The sequence below is a fragment of the Motacilla alba genome, chromosome 1 (genome assembly GCF_015832195.1).
Source record: "Motacilla alba alba isolate MOTALB_02 chromosome 1, Motacilla_alba_V1.0_pri, whole genome shotgun sequence".
Taxonomy (NCBI): Eukaryota; Metazoa; Chordata; class Aves; order Passeriformes; family Motacillidae; genus Motacilla; species Motacilla alba.
The window spans coordinates 65426647-65442990 of record NC_052016.1 but is presented as its reverse complement, the minus strand read 5'-3'; the positions used below and the strand labels follow the sequence as shown (position 1 = coordinate 65442990).

The 16344-nt window shown below is 40.0% G+C and overlaps 1 protein-coding gene across 1 annotated transcript in view; it reads right to left on the bottom strand.

The window, feature by feature from the left end:
• Positions 1 to 1977: 1977 nt before the first annotated feature.
• Positions 1978 to 16344, bottom strand: part of VWA8 (von Willebrand factor A domain containing 8) — a 179536-nt gene continuing 165169 nt past the window's right edge. Inside the window, exons 42-45 of the mRNA XM_038156079.1 lie at positions 15111 to 15269; positions 7629 to 7727; positions 6223 to 6461; positions 1978 to 3907 (exon numbers count right to left, since the gene is read on the bottom strand). Coding sequence (XP_038012007.1) covers positions 3799 to 3907; positions 6223 to 6461; positions 7629 to 7727; positions 15111 to 15269 — 606 coding nt within the window. The 3' untranslated portion in view covers positions 1978 to 3798. The remainder of the gene's footprint in view (positions 3908 to 6222; positions 6462 to 7628; positions 7728 to 15110; positions 15270 to 16344) is intronic.

Genomic DNA, 16344 nt, shown 5'->3' with positions numbered 1-16344 from the left:
AATTGTCCTGTCAAAAGCTGGAGAATAGATGGTCATGAAAATGAAGTTATTCAATTTTTATAATTTTGTCCTTGTCTTTGACAAAAACTCACCATCACTTTCATCCTGAAGAATTGCTGACTCTCTGCTGCAATCTTCCCACATACACTTATTTCCCAGAAATAAGTTGACTTTAAAACATTTTATTCAGTGACAATGCTGTTCACATTGATACAGCAATCTCGAAAACAAAATCACCTCTGAATGAGGCAACTTGTTACCTGTTTATTTTGGTGGTGTAAAGCCTGTCTCCTAGAAGAGGAAATCCTTCAGCTGAACAGTTTGCAAGCTATTTTTTTGTAGGGGAATTTGTCTGCTACAAATTGTTGTAAACAATCTGACCTACCTGAGTGAGACACTACCTGCATTAGCTCTGACTGAAATCTCATCTGGCTGGACTTTCTGGTTTTCTTTTCTTTTTTTTAAAGTTTTGCACCACAGTTAAATAACAATCCCAAAAAGGACTGTGTAGTGTATGTAACTAGCTGGCTAGTGGGTATGAACACATTACATATAGAAACAGAATTAGACCAAAATCTGCATTACAAGAGGTAATTAAAATAACTACTGCTGATGTGTCTAATGCTATTAAAGCATTAGTGATAGGTCAGGCCCTCCTCCAACTGGCAGCTCTATTCATTTGCTGAAACAGGCCCTTTCCATAAAAACTGATGAGTGCAAATGTGCCTTATTAAACTGTGAGAAGAGATGAAAAATACCTCAACAGGCTTTCAGAGGGGATGAGTGACACACAAAGCTGGTGCCTGCATTGCAGTGAGAGCAGCCACCGGTGCTGCTGTTAGGCAGACAAAGCCATGTTACTCTTAAGCATTCCACTAATTAAAAATAAATGCATATTACGAAGCTCTGCAAATCCCAGGAACGCGAAAGAGGAATGTTTGCTGAATTTTTGAGCAGTGAAATAACACTGAAAGTCCTGGTGAGACAGGGAAAAGCACAGTTGCTGCTCTGATTTCCCTGGGGTAGTGATGGGCATTAAAGCAGGTGAGAGATGTACAGCCTGGGGAAAATTTTGCCCTGAATTTTTATGATTTAGAGAGACACTGTCAGGTCAAATATGTTCTGCAATGAATGTTATTAAAGCCAAAACCCAAACACTTTCCTTCTAAACTGAAAATTTAAAAAAACTTCCACTCATTTCTTCTCCCTTTCTCTCAAAATCTGCTGCAGTGCCTCTTCCCCTCCACGTGTGACAGAGCCCACCTGCAGTGCTGCATCCAGCTCTGGCCCCAGCACAGGAAGGACACAGACTGTGGGAGTGAGGCTAGAGGATGGACATAAAGATGGTCAGGGGGCTGGAGCACCTCTCCTCTGGAGACAGCCTGAGAGAACTGGAATTGCTCAGCCTGGAGAAGAAAAGGCTCCAGGGACACCTTCCAGCACTTAAAGAGGGCTCAGGAGGGCTGGAGAAGGACTTTTTACAAAGGCATGCAGCAATAGGACGAGGGGGAATGGCCTGAAACTGAAAGGGGGCAGGTTTAGAACTTCCACCCAGTCCCACACACCCTCATGGCCATGCCTGGCCCTGGACATGGCTGTATCCTACGGGGCCAAGGAACAAGAACTGAAACACACAGACATCTCCTGAAACAAAGATAAAACCAAACACTACAGAAAGGTAACTGTAATGAAAGGTAACTGTAATGAAAGGTAACTGTAAATGATACTTATACATGAAGTATAATTTAGAGGCATAATCAAACAAAATATTAAGAATTGGATTTATCATAGTTTTTCCTTTAAATAGCACTATTTTTAATGATAAAAATAACAGTATCTTACTGCATTTAAATCTGAGGTGAGAAAGTTTATCCACACAAGTAATGTATAAAGTGTACAGTGCATCTGCTAATTAACTGCAAGAAAAAGGTTCTTTTTTCAGGACTGCTGGCAATAAAGGCAGATGTGCTAAAGGAATTTCCATGTAAACGCACATTTAATAAGAGCCTTATCAATATTTCAATTCTTTATTGCATTTAGTATCTCATCATATGTTTACAGGACCAAGATATTTTTATTTTGAAGCACACTTCCCCTTAGTAGCAGCATCTGTATGTATGTGCATACATGTGCATTTGTCCCGACCAGAGATAACCTTCTCAACCTTCTCCTCCCAATTCCAAACAGGAACTGCATCTTCAATCTCTTTGTTTTCACATATATAGTTTTCATAACAATGCCAACAAGACTTTGAAAAATGTCTTCCGTCCCCTCTTGTCATAGAGTTTGAAAGCTGACCAGGCTTCAAAACTCATCCTAAACAAGGGACATTTTTGATGCTCTGGTAAACATTTTTGCTGCAGGACTGATGGATTGGAGAATGACCACCATAAGCTGGACCTTTTAAAACACCAATGGTTGTATTTAATGAGACCAAATTGCCTCCTCCCTTCCAAAGATACTGCTCAAGGTGCAGCTTGATCAACTGCAAGACTAAGAGAAAAATTAAAAGAATTGCAATTCCTCCCTCAGATTTTTATAAGCACTCTTCCTGTGTGTTCTTTTATTCAGTTACTCTCTAATTAGTATCAGTTATGATGTACATCCCCCACACCAGCTTAATTAAATCATACATTCAATTCACTGAGTATTCCACTGTTCCCAAAGAACTACTAAATAGCTCTTCTTTAGTAGATAAAGAGGCATTATCACCTCATGGGACAAGCCAACCACCAACTGATTGAATCATAAAATAAGTCTTTACAACTAACTTGGATATTAAATACATTCTAACACAGATATCTTGATAAAATACTTTTCTCTCTTCCTTTATAAAAAAAAACCCTTATTTTTTCATGCCTAAATCTCTTCTCCAGTTTAACCTTCATATGACCTAAGAAAAACAGACTGTGAACGTGCTCTAGCAAAGCCCTAGTAACCTTTTTGTCTCCTGATTGAAGAGTCACCCCCATGTGCTGAGGCCATCTCAGGGATTCTGTGCAACAGTGCAGTGGCTGCAGTATCATCAGCTGTGCAAAGGAGTTGTGCAAAGTTTCCTTCTTGGAAACGCTGTCTCTTGGGTTCTTAAGAGTGTTTTGACCCTTTCCCCTTACTTTTATAGGCAAAACTGAATCAATTTATTTTTGCTTTCTTTTACTTCTTAACAGCCACTTTCTCTAGCTCTGACAACTCAGAGCTCCGTGCCTGATCAGATAATGAATGTTTACATGTGATGGTCAGTGTTTCCAAACTGCTCCATTGTTCTCAGCTTCAGGGTGAAGCCCCGATGCCCATCAAGACAAGAAAGCAACAGGAGAGGAAGGAAGGATTTCCTGCCTGGCAAGAGCAGCCCTGTTTAAATCAGAGATGGAGTTAACCACCCATTCAAACATATGCATGCAAAACACTGACACAGATTGCCTGGATCTGCCTTGCAGAGGATTACCAAATCCCAGTGAACTGTGTTTAATGAAACAGGATGAGATGATTCCATAGTGCTGGCAGCACAGCAGGCAGAGGAATGATCACAGACTGTTCTTTGTTTGTTTGTCCCTCCAGAAAAACATTCATTCTGTCGCCATCCTCTGACCTGATGCAGCCCTTTGAATGTGCTGAGTTACTTGAGAGATTCTGGGGGAAAATTTACAGCCTGGCCATCATGTAGGTTATAGTTGCTTAGCTGATTAAAAAAGGGTATGTATTTTATTAATAATTGTGTTTATCCTCAGCTTTAGGGTTTGTACCTCCAGCAGGAGTGGGTTTCCTCCTTGAGTTCACACCTGGTGACATCAGTGATGCTTAGGCACTTGACAATAGAGTAGATGTGAAGATCTGTTGCAAAATCTGAGGGATCTCTTTGGTATCCATGGCAATGAAAGACCGACCTGCTGGCAGTGTCCTCTGCAGCCTAAGGAGCAGAATGAGGGACAAAACACAATTTACACCTCAAATTATCTTCCCTACCACAAGACAGAATTCCTCATATTGCTGTCACCATGAAATTAAAGGTTTGGAAAAGCAAGAGAGGGAGAAGCCATTGAGAGCAGGTAGGGCACAGAGTTCCTTTCAGCAACACAAACAAGAGTGTTTCCAGAGATTTCTATCCACATCCTCTTTCTGATGTACCAGAAGTCCATTTTGATCAAGCTACCAGTGATCCCATAAGGCATCACCACAACTGGTTTGCTGAGGACAGCTACAGATTTACACTGGAAATGAAGATACTTATCCTAAACTGACTACCATGAACCCACAGCTCTTTCAGTTCAACAAGTCCAATGATTCTAACTGTGCTCTTTATATTTCTTAGACATCACTGCAGATTACGTGGAAATGTATTCTTCTGCCAATATTAACCTGACACATTTTTATTCACACCTTAACGCACCCTTAAAAGTCAAACTAGATGCATGTCACAAATCCCATCTACCTCATGTCCAGTTAGCAGGCTTGGGATTTATTTTTTTCTCTGCTTTTTACAGGAGATTTTGCTCTATACTATTCCTCCAAGTGAGTAAAAATGAGTAAACTCTCACTTTTAAAATCAGTTAAATAAAAAAAAAAAGAACCTGCAACAGAGAATTCCCTTCTCCTTCCCCCACAGCAGTTATAGGAAGGCTTTGTCTAATTCTGCACTTCCACATACATAAAAATGCATTTCAGTATCAGCACTGTGTGCATTTTCCATACTCAGTGAACTAGGCCATTATAAGGTCTCTTACAAAGCAGGACATGGTCAAAGGTTATTTTTTTTTTCTTTTTAAAATTCCTATTAAAAGTAAATGGACTTTCTGTAATTATAATATTTCAGAATTGATTCTGTTTTGATGATTAACACAGCTCTGATGTACAGACCTGCAGCCACAACTCATGGTGTCTGTGCAGTTGTATCTTGCAGCCCTTTACTGCTTAAAATTATCTACTGAGGGCCAACATCCTTTCAGATTTCTCTCATTCTCCTCTAGTTGAAGACTCAAACAGAAAAGACACTGTTGATATTTATGGCTATACCAGCTTTTTGCTGCAGGTACTGGTCCTCAGTGGACGTGGAACCTGAAAGAACACCTGGGACAGAACTTCTTTTTTTTTCCCGTGTGCCCAAACATTTTAAAGTGAAATTATGTAGTAGAACTAAATCCAGGCATATTGTCTCAGACACTCCAAAGAATTTATGTCTCTATCTAACACAAGGGGTGTATCTGAGTTAAACCTTTGGCTGTTTGGAAGACAAATTAAGTCTTGTTTTAATCTCTTTTCTTAGGCCTACACACACTGGAACCATATACTGGGCAATAACAAAAGCACTATTATGATTACATGGTGATGTTACATAAGGGTATAGTGCACATCCAGCAGCAGGAGGGTGGCATCAGCTGCTCATTTTGGATGCACAGGATGCTCTGAACTTGCTGGCTATAAGGGAAATCTGCAGGATCCACAGGCCAGTCTCCTCCCTGACACAACTCAGGAGCTACAGCTTCTTGCCAGTACATTAATAATGAAAGCAGTAAAAAAAGTTGCATGAAAACTTGGACGTGACCTGTCAATGTGCACTTGCAGCCCAGAAAGCCAGTAGTACCCTGGCTTTCTTTCATCAAAAGCAGCACAGCCAGCAGGGTGAGTGAAGTGGTTCTGTCCCTCTACTCCACTCTGGTGAGACCCCACCTGGAGTGCTGTGTAGAGCTCTGTGGTCCTCAGCAAAGGAAAGATATGGACCTGTTGAGTTGGGTCCAGAGGAGGACCACAAAAATGGTCAGCACAAAGGAGCACCTCTGCTATGAAGACAGGCTGAGAGAGTTGGGGCTGTTCAGCCTGGAGAAGAAAAGTCCAGCAAGAGCTTATTGAGGTCTTTCAGTAAATACAGGGTGCTCATAAGGACACAGTGAGAGTTTTTACTGGGCCTGTAATGACAGGATAGGGTGTTAAACTGGAAGAGGGCAGATTTAGACTGGACATATGGAAGAAATTTTTACAGTGAGAATGATGATGCACTGGCACAGGTCATCCAGAGAAGTTGTGAAAGACATCCCTACTCATGGCAGAAAGGTTGGAATAGATTACATTTAAAGGTCCCTTTCAACCCAAACCATTCTACGATTTCATGATACTATGACCAAAACCTCAGCGCAGAACAACAGCATGGGCAACTCACTGCAAAAAAAGCATAATTTAGATTTATGCTAAATGAAAGCAAGCAGTACTAGGCATAAACCAAACACTTACCTATCTGCCTGGTCTCCCAAGGATCCTATAAATATGGCGAAAGCATTGACTTGGTTGTTGGTGGTCAAGACCTCTGCAAACTTCGATGGCGGAATTCCGTAACGCTCCAGATTTGCGTCACTTAAGACGATAACAAAATACTCGTCAGCCTCCTCCTTGGCGATTTCCCGAATGGCATGTTCTGTCCCTTCCAAGGTATGGTCTCCACTCATGCAGAACTGAGCGTGGGCATGCATGGTCTGTGTGCACAGCATAACCACGTGTAAACATGTAAGATGACTTTAGGAACAAGCATTCATTTCAGCTAGCACAGGAGGGAGTAAATATTCCGTACTGCTGTATTCAGGGATCCATCAGAAATGCAGACAGTGCTCCAGATAGAAAAGAAGATGCAGCTTTTTGTACATAATATGTCATATGTTAAGACAGGCAGCACTTCTTAAAGCACAGTTGGTCAAACAATCACACAGAGACGTAATAAGACCGGGCCTTAGGGAAGGTAAAATACTTTGGTCAGCTGCAGTTTGAGTAGATACATTTCTATGTATTTTAAGAAGAAAACAGGGCTTAGGTTCCTAATGCTGTGAACAGCTCCTGCATGTTCATAATTTGCACTGGACTTCCAAATTCTAGTAGTGCCTTAGTTATTATCAAATATCTGATTCCTGACAGTGGCAGTCACATTTAAAAATGATAAAACATTTTGTTTGAGCTGTTACAAAACAAATACACCATATTAATCGATGAAGCTGTTACCTATGTAGCAGGCCAGGAATATTAGATGTTACTAAATCAGGTTCTCCTAAGCAAATGAGCTATTTTAAAAATAGCTTTTGAAGGAAGCTCAGATACATGCTTCCAGCCTATCAAGCTGCCAACCACGTAAATCCTACAATATACTTACTTTTTCATCATCCTACTATAGAAAAATTTTGGTGAATACACTCACTTTGCCATTGTGATTTAGCATGTTTCCAATTTAGCACTGACACATTTTCCCAATGCTGCTGTGATGCATTACTTCTTGAAGGTACCATGCTCAATCACTGACCTGGGATCCCTCTACAGTTTTGAATGAGTCACTTGTGCACTAATAATATCACATGATTTTGGCAGAGCTATCTATATCACCGTATAATCTTTGGAACTTCCCCTATCCTTTGACAGGAAGTCAAAATGACACATTTAGGGCATAGAAGTCCAGAATAAGGCATACCCAGCTTCTACTATTTTGGCACAGTTTGTTTTCTGCCATGGCTCTGTAAGGTCCTGTTTAAATTTAGGGAAATACACAGATTTTTGCTTTCTTGTCTTTATTTTACTATCTTCATATTTTGCATTCTGTGACCTGCCTACAATTTTATCTTTGCAGTCATAAAATCCTTAATCACCAGCATCACTTTTACCTTAAGAATCTCTAATCTTTGCTTATTGTTCTTGGGAACTTTGTCACTCCCAACCAAGGCGATGTTGAAGCCATCTCCTGAATGTCCAACGATGTCGTACTACAAGAAAGAAACATCATCAGGCACCTGTTAGTCACAAATGGCCCTTGGCTCACAATGACATAAGACAGCTCAAAGACAATTTGCAATTTTCAACAGAAAACCCCAAGTACTGTTCCCTGTTTCTGTTTATGAGCTGTTTAAGGGAACTACTTGCAATTTCTCACTGACATGAAAACACAAGAAAGAATTGGTAAATATTGAAATTAAGGAACAGTTCCTTATTTCCATGGTCTGTTTTTCACATCATCCCACCAACTGTAGAGTGGTGATGTGTAAGATCAAGACCTTGCCCTCTCACATTGTCCACGTATTTCTTTTAAAGCAGCAATTTTCATCCTCTTGAGTCTGACAAACAAGAAGCACATTGTTTGAGAGTAGCTCCTATGTGTGATGAATCTTTTTGGTGACCTCATTCTGCTCCGAAAAAAAATAAGTATTACAAATCCCCTTTCTTGAAAATCAGCACTCCTTATTTTTGTGCATAACAGATCAAAGCCATTGTTGAAAGTATGTAGAGAAGTGAATTCCAAGAGCCCCTGTATGTTTTCAAAGGAGACGGTGTGCACATCATTCTCCTGTGAGATGCTGCAAAACTGATATGTAGAACCGCAATAGTTCAAATATCCTGGTGAACAAATAACACAATATTGCAAAGGCCGCTGTTTCATGTGAGAGCTTCATTGTTGTTACATGAAAACCAAGACAAGCTGACTTATGGCAAGGTCCTGACCTGCCCTTTGTGTTGTGGATGTGGCAGTCACCCCAGGGAGAATTCATGAGCAGGACAAAAATGGATTTAAGAGTTGTCTACACCACGCAAGAGAGCAGAGTGTACAGAATCTGAGCCCAGAGAGATCTGAGCTGGCAATTCCTCAGCATGAACATGCCTGCATTCCCCCCTGCCTAGCTGGCACAGACCTGCCTTTATTTGACAGGGAGCCCTGATGCAGTATTTTACCTTTCTGTTTTCTTTTTTTCAAGTACTGTTACAGGTTCCTGCTGGGTTCACCATCCCTAATTCCCACATAATCATTTGGTAAAAAGTTTTTCTGTCTTTTCTTTCCTATTGAAAGACACTTTATTTGGTATAAGTCAGGTCCTAGAGAGAGGAGAAATGGCAGTCTTTACAGACAAAGCTCTTTTTGTTTCCACATCACTAATTTGCTTAAAAATGTATCAAAAGAAAGCTAGAGCAGCTGGAACAACACTTTTAAAGGTGACACCTTGCTCTGTTAAAGAGCAAACGTACCACATACTGTAGATTATTTCACCCAAGGTCAGACCATTTTATGACAGTCCCACGTAAACCAGACTTCCTTCCCCTAGGAAATCTTTATATACTCTAGTCTCCACACAATCCCATTTCTTTCTGCTCTGTTGGCTTTTCCCATTTCTGCTCTCCTCAGCTCTTACGTGCCTAGTATTAGCTACCAAGCCTCATGTAAAGCTTTCTGTCTGCCACATGCTTTCTCTTCAAAACCTATTTATTATCACCAATAATGCCTCTCTTGATGTATATGAAGACATGGAAAAGGAAAATGTACAAATTTTGAGAATAACACTGAGGTTACATTCAGTATACTTCCTAAATAAAACAGGAATATATCCTGTTTAATAAAATCTGAACCACATATAGGGAATGTGTGCATGAGTGTTGTTTTAAAAATTAGAGACTATTCAAATCAGAGGAACTAAATAAAGCAGAGGTTTAATGGAGCAGAAAATACACAGTGCTCGTGGTTCTTATGCAATGTCAGAAATGCTCACACATCTTCAGGGTAGGCTCTTAATTATGAAACCTTGCACATCCTCTGCTGAGCAGTTTTGCATTTGGTATCACTTTTAAATCAACAGCCCAACTATGTAAAGCAAAATGCTGCCATTCTCCTGTGTAAAAAGGCTGATCCCTTCATAGAAGGCTCCTTCCTGACTTCCTGGATGTCTCCCACTGGCTATCCTTGTATCAGCTCTGCTGTACTGAGTTCAAGGGAATAGGCCAAACTTTGCTGTTTGGGAATATCATTGTGCTTCTTGACATACACCAGTAACTGACCAAGCTTTCATCTCAAACAGTCCGAGTTTAAACTCAGTGTGACAGCCTGTGTAAGGGGAATTGCTGTATCTCCTGATGAAACACTAGATGTTGACCCTACAGCAGGGCCCCCTCCACATTCTTGCACAAGGCGGGAACAGGCAACCTGGTTACAGGCAAGGTGAGGCTGAAATGATCTGAGCAAACTATTGCAGGCACGGAAAGGCATCCACCTGGGAACATCATGTCCTGTCTGCTCCCTGCTCAGAGAGCTGCTTATTATTCTTTGTGTGTGCCCATGCATGCACCCAATACGATACGTGTGCTTATCTTTAGCAGATGTTATCAGTTTCCTTCTTTCTTTGCTGACAGCTTACTATGCTAGTTGTGATTTAAAAATGTTTGGTGAGGCAACAGGGAAGAAGTGGCTGTTTGATTCATCCTGACTGCTGTGTTCTGGGTCAAGTAGGGCCTCCTGAACAACAGTGATATCCTGCTGCGCTAGGGAAAAGAGGAGCTGTGGTCAACAGCCCTCGTGTGCTGGTCCTCATGGTCCTCTGATCTCTCTGGAAGCCAAGTCAAGGACCAGGAGTAGCCAAAATCTAATGAGTGTGTTTGCTTTTGGGAAGCTCAGCTCCCCAAACTGTGAGGCTGGATGAGTTCATAGCAAGAGAATGTAGCTGCACTGACTTGGATTGACTAAAATCAACATAAGACTGCAGGCTGGGATACTCTCCCTGGGAGGGGGGAGGCTCACAGCAAAGTTCTAGAGGTGACAGAAGAGACATGTTTGCCCAGGGGGATGTATGGAATCTGTCACAATTTAAGGAAAACAGAGTCTGGGAGAGGAGCAAAACTGGAGCAAAGAAGCTCACTCTAAAATGGCAAAGAATTAAAATCTCTCCTGCAGGAAATTATTACTTCTTCCTGATCTGTGTTCTAGTAAATGAACCCTTAGTGATTTCATATTACCTTGGGGCACTCATTGTAAAGAAAAGGTGCAACAGCTCCTCAGTCCTGGTCAACTGGGAACCCCAACACATGCAGGCACATGCAGACTTTGTCAAAACCAGTTTCCTTCCCTTGCAGTAGCTAAAGACGAGCACAGAAGAAGGGCCTTTGAAAAGCAGGGATCCAACCTGATGCTTTTTCCCTATAAATTCCCTAAGGAGGATTTATGTGGATGGAGTTACAAGTGAGAGAAAAGTTGCGATACAATCTTACTTGAAACTGACTTTGATTTTCTTTTACAAATTTGCAAGCAAAGGCTCTCAGGACAAATCCAGCAGCAAAATACATTTGCCATAGTGCAGCTTAATTGAAATAATATATTATTGTGGTACACCAGAGCTTGTTTTCCAATAGCCTCAGGTACACTGAGACAAGGACTGCTCTGTTCAGGGTACACAACATGTAAACATGTATCTCAAAATAGCATCATTTTGTTGGTTTCGTTCCATAGGAAAAGGTTAAAACAATCTCTGTTCCACGGCCACATTTTGCATTGAATGGATGGTTGCTGCTGCCTAAAATGGGTAAAATGGAAGACTTTGTCTTCTGCAGCTGCCATGCCAAAAGGTTTCATTTCTGAAGGCATTTAAAAAGCTGAAAGAAGATGTGTGCTGAATGTAAAAGGCAGTGTGCTGTGTGTAAAAGGCAATTAGACTCTGCTGGAGGGCTAGATCTTTATAAATTCATCTCTTCTTTGGACAACACTGAGCATTCTATTTTTCTGAATTTATTTTAAACCTATTGTTTATTATTTAAAATAAACTATTTTGCCAAACATGTAGACCATTTCTTCTTTTCCTGAATTAGCATTGCTGCCTCCACAGTAAATTTTACAAACACAGAATGCGGGAAGAGGCACATAAAATCTTCAATATCCCTTTAATGTAGCTATAAATAAAAATTCAGGCTTTTCCTACCCGTTACATAATATGCTATTTACTGAGGCACAATATTTTTAAGACTTCACAAAACTGCTGTTGGATAATCTACTGGACATGCCTCCTCAATCTGCCATTATGTGTGCAAATCACAGTAACTGGGGATGATATAAAAACATACAGTTTGTGACAGACATAGTACTACCTCAGATAAAAAACAGAACAAACTGCACTTCTGTGCATTGTCAAACAACTGGCACCTAAAATGGGATGTTCAGAAGATGGGCCTCGTGCTTTCCCCTTGACAAGGAACAATTCACTACCTGTGCTTATGGGAAATGGAAGTAGGGAGGATGTCCCACGTGAGGATAAAAAGCTGAAAAATACCTGCTGCACTTGTCTGACTTTATAAATGGTAACTTCATTATGTGCTTGGTGCAATCACACACCCAATTTCGGCTCTTCTGTATAAGATGGAAGAAGAAACTATTTTCTATCTTCACTCAGTGCTGTTAAGATCATCAGACAATCAACATCATCCCTGATACCAAGGGGTACCACCCATGGGGAAAGCTCAGGTGGGTAGGATAAAACAGCCAAGGAAAAGCCCATCTGATTAATTCAGAACTGTATGTAGCAGAGAAATAAACCAAGCACTGTCAGAAAGGTCATCCTGAGCAAAAGCCAGGAATTGCTTTCCAAAGTCTGCACTGCAGTTAGATAGCTGAAGAGAACTTTACTATGTAAATCCCCTTTGCTTAACAAGCTAGATGATCCCCTTGGTTCAACACATGTTTTACAAGATACCCCTCAAATCTGCAGCATATGTTGTTGTGAGCCGTGCAGATGGGGCTACAACAGGAACAGATAACAGCAGGCATATCTGAAGGCCAAAAAAGTCTATTTTTATAAAACCAGGGAAGAAGAGAATAAGGAAAAGGAACTGAAGAGAGTTTGTAATGATCTTAACTAATTCTCCACAGGGTGCTGGCTGCATGTCTAGCTCTACATGTCATTCCTTTAGCATGCACTTGAGGGTTCTGGGTTCTCAGCTTTAGAGCTGCACTACAAATAAGGACAAATGGTTATCTGCAATTGTGTTACATCCTTCTCCAGTGTTATCACTTTCTAAGCCATTTTCCTCAGCTGTGTGAATGTAACATAATTTATTGTTCAAAATAAGAGCAGAATGAACAATTGTCCTCTGGTCACCATTTCTGTTTTAGTCAAGATTTTATTGGCTTCTTGGTTCATCTCCTCCACACTGAGCAGTTCTTACTAAGTAGCTTGCTTAGTTATTTTGTCATTCCTTGTACAGGGACTCTTCCATACCCTTTGCAATCTTTGTTACCCTCTTTTTTTCTTCATCTCTATAAGAACTTTTGTGAGATGGGGGAGCAAAATTGCACACATTACTCTTAAAGTGAATGCACTGTGGATGTTTACAGCAACATTCTCATGCATTTTCCCTTCTTCTCTCTTCTTTTGTTAATAGTTTAGAACATTCCACTAGCTTTTTTGACAGCTGGTGAGAACTGAGTGTTCAAAGAACCACACAACATAACTACATGACATTTTTTTTGGGCACCAGTCTATAGCTGGGAGTGAGGACTAACAGAAAGCTGAGATTTTCTCACTGTGTATTTAAGATCAAAATGATTTCCCTTGTTACTTTCTCAAATAACTTCATATAATTAGCAACTTTTGTCACCTCACTATTCATCCCCTTTAACAGATCACTCATTTATAGACAGAACAACAAAACAGCATGGACTCTGGCATAGATCCCACCACAGCTCCACCACTGACTCACTAAAAAATGACACTTAGGCTGTTTCTTATATTTTTAGCAGTATTTTGTTTATCTAAAGGATTTCTCTTTTATCCCCAAAAGCTTCTGCCAAGGGACTTAGTCAACTGCTTTTGGCTAAGGAGACTCTACCAACCAACCAACCAACCAACCAACCAACCAACCAACCAATTTTTCTTGTCACACACATAGATACCTTACTTCCCTTTTCAAAACCATGTTGACTACACCACAGTATGTCATATTTATCCTTGTGCCCACTACTTTTCTGTGTGGATGATCCTGCATTTTGCCATACTCATATCTGTGCTGCTCAGATATGCCTGATTTACCAAACTACACAAATCATGCTGCATAATTGCACTGTCACTGTAAATATCTGTCCTTAACTTTTCTATTATCAGTGAGCAGGAGACACATGGACAGCAGAACCAATAAAGCCCTGATTTCCAATTATTTTTTAAATTACATTCGAAATCCCACATGGTTTCTCTGGGCTAAGGTAGAAGTTTACGGTTACAACATTTTCCTCCAACAGGATTACACAGCATCACTCTCTACCCAGCATATTTTCATTATGTTTTCAGGAATGTAGTGACTTTGGGAGCAAAACCATAGCTTCAAGTTTGTTTGAAATTCTGCAACATGCCCCGTTTAAGAAAGTTTAAGGGCAAGAAAGCATTACTGCCAAAGAAGATGGTAGCACATGCCTTGTTTTCTTAGGAAAAATCATAATGCCCGTCTCCTTTATAGACTTTTCTCTTGAAAAATAGAAGTGTACATGATTGGACTTTAGAAGACATTCTAAAAGCACATGTCTGATTTTGTACATGAGATTCTGTGGAAGAACAGAAACCTGTAGAATCATGTTGTTGGAGGAACAAGATGAAGCAGACCTGACTGAGTTGATCTGGACTAAGTTTCTATTAACTTTGTTTAGGAGATTTTATATTTTATTCAGATGTATTTTAATTCTTATGTTTGATATGCTCTTCAGTAAAGGTAGTGGGCATTTCTATTCTTCCATTAAACACATGATACATCCAGAATTAACTAGAGACTGCCATTCCTATCTTCTTTATGGCTAAAGAAACATGGCCTAGACCTTGTTTAGGCTTACTGAGACAAAAAGAGCATGACATTTATTTACACTTCATTTGCAGGCTACCATTAAATAATGTTTGTAACCTAGTATGTTTCAGTACAAGAAATTATTTCTTGCTTTCAGTTAAGTAGGAGAGAGAAGGGACAAAGAAGTCTGGTCTCTTCCCATGACCAACTACTGCTGTGTATGCTCTGGGAGGATGGAAGGACATGGTATGTCTGCATGTCCTGAAGCTCACATTTACTTGTGTTTTGTAGGCTTAAGTGTTTCTTCTCAAAGAAACAGATAAAAAACCCCAGCAAAAAAACTCCAGCAAATCTCACTAAATCAAAGTCTTAGACTGAATACTACTCTGCTGAGATGAGTAATGCTTCTTACCCTCTCACTAGTATTATTTTTCAGATTGCTAGAAATAGATCAGTGTCTTTATTTCCTTGTGGGAATGAATAATATTCTTTGGCTAGACTGACTGCTGAAACACTTTTTCCAGTGCTGCACACAGCCTGTGCAATAACCACAGAGCTCCCAGCCCAGCTGCAATTACCTTGAATTTGTGCTCATAGTTCTCAAAAGCTTCCATGACCATGCAGACAGCCTCCATGGAGCGCTCCAGGCGCCCATCCACCCCGTTGAAGCGGTACATGCTGCCGGAAACATCCACCACCAGGCGCAGGCGCTTGGGCTTCTGCTGGGGGCTCCCCGGCTGCCAGGGAAACACAACAATCAATCCACTAGAAATGGGAAAGCTAAACATCAGTAAAAATAAAACATTCCAAAAGGAAACCCAATGCACTCGGCAAATCAAAAAAATTTTATTGAGCAAACGCTGTTGTAGGTTTGGTTTTTTTTCAAGAACAAAAAACGCAAATATTTTTCTATTTCATTCTTTTCTATTTCTTTTTTTTTTCTATTTCTATTTTTCTATTTCTGTTCTTTGACAGATAACTCAGCTCATTCTTTCCTCTCACCTTCAATGACTGGAAACAAAATACCTCAAAACATTCCACACATGCTCATCAAGAAAAAACTTTCTCTGTTTCAGTTTTGATTCTTAACATTTTATTTCAGTAAAGAAACTCTCAAATTTGGCAGAAAGAGCTCTTTCTGCTATTTTTTGCCATTTCATAATGGAAATGTTTTTCCTTGGCATGCAATACTAACAGTGACTGTATATGACTGTAAAAACTTGTCTGCTGAGGTTAGTAACATTCCAAAAATGTTTGAAATCTTGTTCTGATTAACTACTGGTTCCATCTTCATTCTAATGCTGAAAACATTATTTTTTTTTCTGAAAACAAATTCCATCTGTTCTAACAATTTTTGGCACAGTATATTCAAGGGAGGTGTTTTATTTAGCATGCAATGAGATGTGTCTGGATTCAAGTATGAGGCTATTAAAGATGACCTGAGGAAAAAAAAAACCAGTCACAATATAAACAAATAGCTAAAATGTTCCTTTTACCTGTAAAGGATTTCTGTACTTTATTTTTTTAATAGACTGTGGCATCCCTGCCCTCCCAGAAACAAAAGAAGGCCCATTAAATCCTACTTTTTTTTCCTAATTGAATTATTTTTACAAAGCCTTAAAACTGATACATTGAGTAAACACATTTTGAAAATATGAGAACTGATGATTCAATCACTTTTCCCTTACTGATCTTTCACACAAGCAGTGGCAAATTCCATGAATCATTCAAAGCAACCTAAGGACCAAATAGCATAAAAATAATATTGGGGATTTATCACATCTGGGTAGCTGACATGCAAAAAGATGCTGT